Raw genomic sequence first — 4,705 nt, 5'->3', positions numbered from 1 at the left:
CGGTTGGGATGTGGGACGTCCCAGCCAGGACGTCCCACAGTACTACAGAATGCAACATTTTTTAGACCCTGAGCAGAAGATAGGCACCTCCCACCAGTACGTCCTGAGTGGGAGGTGATTGTCACATCCCGGAAGGAACGTCCCCAGGAGGAACTGACAGGACCCGGATATCATTTTATGTAAAACAATATGTCAATATTCAAAAGTCAAGTGAGATTCGATGTTTTTTATTTGAACCTTAAATATATTCATCCAGAAGCAGGTCCCGGAGAACTCGGTCAAAGTTGACTGAGTTTACAAAAATTATTTATGGCAGTCATGTGATGTATCACTTGACCACGGATTTACCTCACACTTGGCGAGGGGTCTATAAGAGAGGTATGCGGATGATCCGCGAGATTTAAATTGGACATCACATAAAATCTAAAATTGTGCATGAAAGTGAACATTGGTAGTGCAATTCGACTTCATGCCCCTTGCTTTATACGCAAATAACGTAACTTTTCAAAATACTTATTATTTCGTACATTTTAACGCAAATATAATAAAACCTACGAGGATCGCGTCGCTAGCGCTATCTGTCGGCAAAATATAGCACGGCACACGGCTGCCACTGGCACTGGCATACCAAAGACCTCCCGCAGCAGATGTATACAGGATGTTCATCATCCTGCTAGTCTCCCTAACCATGGCATCCCGAGCAGGTTCTATGCAGTACGTCCTGGTGACATTCATACTGGCACATCTCTAGCAGATGCATACGTAACGTCTTTTCCAAAGACATGCTGGTCTGCACCCTGATTTAACGCCCTGAGGAGCAGCCCGACGGGTGCCCCTGAGGAGGTACTCGTATGTTACGTCCTGCCCGATGACATGCTGAGTAGCTCCTCGGCGGGACAACCCGAGGAGCTTTACCGCAGGTATATCCTGAGGAGTAACTTCTCAGTACCTTAACTCAGAAGCACCTCCCAATCAGATCCCGCTCAGGATGTCAATGTGGTCTTGCTGTTCAACACATCCTGATTTGCTCCAAGGCATGTATTCTTGGGATGTCCCAGTAGCACGTGTGAGGGATTCGTGTGGGATGATCCCAAACTCCTCCCAAAAGTAAATGGGAGGTGCTTTGTTGACTGGGCAGCCGGAAACGACTTTGGCGCTAGGTTAGACTAGGGGTGCGTAGGAAACTTTTTGGCTCGACTATACTAGTCTCAGCGGTCCGGTGGTTTCGGTGGTGCAAGTGTTGGTGTAGTGGCGCCACTAGCAACTGTACAGCATGCAGATGTACGCACACACCTACTCGCAATGTCACTCACTCGGTCAGTTAATCAAGAAAGTCAGTCACTAAACACGCGCCATTGGCTACTCGCAACTCTACTGCATGCACACACACACTCAGTTTCTACGGAAATGGGGTGTTCCGGGCTATCTAAAACGGAAATGGAAAAGAAAAAAAACTCGCCGATTCGTCCGTTTCCCGTTCAGAGAGTATGCGAAATTATTAGAGTTTCTCATACCTGAAAGGCCGTCGAGTCACGTGATCAGCTCGACAAAAAGATAACAAACCCGGAAACAGAAAAATCAACGACCGCGTGTTCTTTTCCTCCTCTCGTTTCGGGCTGCCTGGAACACCCCTGTTCATCTAGTTCCAAGCTTAAGGCATGCGCCCTGAGACACCGTACCTGGAGCGGAGACACCACCATGAGGGTGCGCATGGCAGCGCGAAGGAAGTCATCGCGGCCGATTGGCGCGTCCGGCGGCGAGGTGAAGAGCGCCGGTGCGGACCTGGCCGAGGCCGAGCTGGTCGGACAGGCGGCCGCAGCCGCGCCCTGGGCCGCGGGCGCCGTCGGGGACAGGGAGGCGGCGATCACCATCTTGGGGGCGGCGGTGGTGGCAGGCGTCGCGACCGGGGTGGTGCTGGAGGGCGTGCCGGCAGCCGGCGCGGGGCAGGGCGGCGTGGCGGTCCCGGACGACGCCCGGGGCCGGAACTTCCGGCGGAAGGACCAGCGGCCAGTGAGGCGCCGCCAGTCCTGGGGGGAGCCCGACGGCGCCGACGTGGAGAGCGGCGAGGCGGCCGCCGCTGCCGCCGCCCCCGCCGCCGTCGCCACGGGGCTGATGGGTCGCGGGTCGCTGCTCGCTGCCGCGGGGGCGGGCGCGGCCGCGGGGGCGGCGGCGGTGCTGTGGCCGGGGGAGGGGCCGGCGGGGCCGGGGCCGGGGGCGGCTGCGCGTGGCCGAGCTATCTTGCCTGGTGGGGCCGCGACGAGGTCCTCGACGACCGGGCCCGTACAGAGGGCGGGCCCGCGGGCAGGCTCTTACTCTGGCCGGACACTCGCTCTTCTCTTGGGGCTGCTGTGCTGGACCATCTGGCTGCTGCTCGCTGCGCCGGCGGCGCCTGTCGTGTCGGAACATGGTGGGATCGTAAGAGAGAGAAAATGGGGGGAGGGGTGAGGGTGGGGTAGTCGGGGGAGAGTTATGCAAAACTCCCTCCTGGTCACTACTTTATCACTGCCTTTTAACAACTCCCGCCGGACGGCGCTCGGCCGCACGACCGTTCTCTGCCCGGCGGGCCGGGCCCGGCGGGGCCTTCCAACAATTGCGACGATAATAATAGAGTGCTGCGACTGGCAGACTGCGGCCGGTGCGGGGGCGGGGATTGGGGACATTGGGGACTGGCGCACTCGCCCTGCTCGCCCTCCTCGTCCTAGTGCTGCTCGCCGTCATGTCGCCCCACTCGCTGGCGCTGCTGTGCGTCCTGGCCGCCCTCGTCAGGGAGGTGAGCGTTGAGCAGGAGGCAAGCCCGTTGCAGCAGCGTAGGGGTGTGAATCTTTCAACGGGAAACGTGAGAACCGAAAGACATGCAGCAGCGGCAAGTCAGGATGGAGGATATTATTTTTCCTGAATTGTCCAATTTAATTAATTTAACTTCTATTTATTGGGTCTCGAACTTCAACGAGGGGAAATGGAAAGTAAAATGGAAAGTAAAAAAATTCCCCTCTGACCCAGGGCGGGGTATAACCGAGTATAACTATATTTTTCCCCACTTTGTTCGACTTTTGTCAGGCCACGCCGCTGGTGGGCGGCGCGCCGGCCGCGCCGGGGCAGTTCCCGTGGGCCGTGCACCTGTCGCTCGTGGCCGAGGAGGTCGGCGCCGAGGAGGCCGCGGGCCCGCGCGCCGGCCGCAGGCTCACCTCGTGCACCGGCACGCTGCTCACCGCCAGGGTCGTGCTCACCGCGGCGCACTGCGTCGAGCGCGCCCCGCACCGCCCGCCAGAGTACGTCGACTACGTCCAGGTGAGCAGTGCGAGGCGAGCAGCACCAAAGGGGGTCCTTCACCCGGAAAGATCGGTTTACATCCCCCAACCAAAAAATCAAGACAAAAATCAGCAAAAAATAGTGGAGAATGAGAAAAAAATCAGGAAAATTAGAAAATCACGAAAATGCCAGAAAAAATGGATGTACGTCTGTATTTACGGTTAAAGACTCCTCAGGCATGGCACGTTACACGACCAACACCCACGCCGCGCGCGTGAGCCCAATGATGGGGGTTTGGTAACCGTAACCCCGGTTCGACTCGCCGCCGCGTGACAGTTTTGGGCTAGTGACGTCACCGTGACGTCACTCCCGCTTATCATGCGGCGCTACAGCGGGCGGACGTCGTATTCCGTGACAGGGAGCCGTGTTGAAATAGTGCGCCTCCCTCACCCCCTCCGAACGGCTCCCGCCTTCCACAAAGCCAAGCCCATTTCAGTTCGGTGACCTGACCTCCCACGCGGCCGGCACGCCAAGCTGTGTGTCGTGTGACAGCGGGGGAGGGAGGGGGGGTAAGGTTTTGGGGGTAAAAGGGGTTGGCGAGGGGACGAGATTACGATTCGCACACAGTCACGCGGACACGACTGGTGCCGTGACTATATTTTGGTGTAAAAATGCGACGAGATTATTAGAAAAGAATATATGTACTACTTGCGGGGGGGGGGAGGGGGGGGGGGGGGTCCAAAGAGGCAAAGCATAGCAAGTAGTAGCAAGTATTATGTAAAGAAATCAAGATATTCTTTCAGAAAAAAACTAAACTTAATAAGCTAGTGAACAAAAGCTGCCCGGAAACTGTTCTAAACAGGGGTACTCATAGTAAACGTACTGACCGTGTTCTCGTCTCGATACGAGGTTTATCGGATGATAGGGCGGATACGGATACGGAAGTTAGTCGGTGTACAGCAAAGTGTTGCGAGCTAAGTGTGAGCTTGCCCCTATAACGACATATAATCTGATCAGGATGAAGTGAGGGGGAGGTAAATGAGGAGGTGGGGGAGGGGGTAGAGGTTCAGGCTTGAGCCCAGGAGTGTACTACACTGGCTGGGCCTGGTGGAGAGGGCGGTGGTTGAGACGGGGGAGTTGGTAGAGAAGGGGGGGGGGGGGTGAAGAGGTATTAAACGTGGTCAAGCGTTTGTAGAACAACATGAGTGGTGCTCTCACCCGCACCCCAACTCCGACTAACAAAACCCCCATTACACACAAACGCACCGATTTGCTCACATCCTTCTCCGCTCCGGCCGGTGCAACGTGCTGTAAATTGGGGCGAAACTTCCTTGTTGGAATGGAGTTTTGGTATTTAGTAGCACCGTGTGGGTTCTCAACCCCTCTCCCCCCCTTTTCCCCCCCGGTCACGTGGGCAGGACGCACGAGAGATCACCGAAGAGGGCTTCACCCCCCC

General features: G+C 56.8%; 1 protein-coding gene across 3 annotated transcripts in view; it reads right to left on the bottom strand.

Annotated features, from left to right (window-relative positions):
• The window catches only part of LOC113213019 (pleckstrin homology domain-containing family G member 5), a 71,018-nt gene extending 69,026 nt beyond the window's left edge, over positions 1-1,992 (bottom strand). For 2 of the 3 annotated variants that reach the window (XM_052266403.1, XM_052266405.1), the window contains exon 1: positions 1,680-1,992. In XM_052266403.1, the coding sequence (XP_052122363.1) occupies positions 1,680-1,871 (192 nt within the window). In that variant the 5' untranslated portion in view covers positions 1,872-1,992. The remainder of the gene's footprint in view (positions 1-1,679) is intronic. The other variant, XM_052266404.1, reaches the window with a different exon arrangement.
• Positions 1,993-4,705: the final 2,713 nt, after the last annotated feature.

Source organism: Frankliniella occidentalis, unplaced genomic scaffold (genome assembly GCF_000697945.3).
Source record: "Frankliniella occidentalis isolate FOCC.00 unplaced genomic scaffold, Focc_3.1 Scaffold38, whole genome shotgun sequence".
Classification (NCBI taxonomy): domain Eukaryota; kingdom Metazoa; phylum Arthropoda; class Insecta; order Thysanoptera; family Thripidae; genus Frankliniella; species Frankliniella occidentalis.
This window is presented reverse-complemented; position numbering and strand designations above follow the sequence as displayed.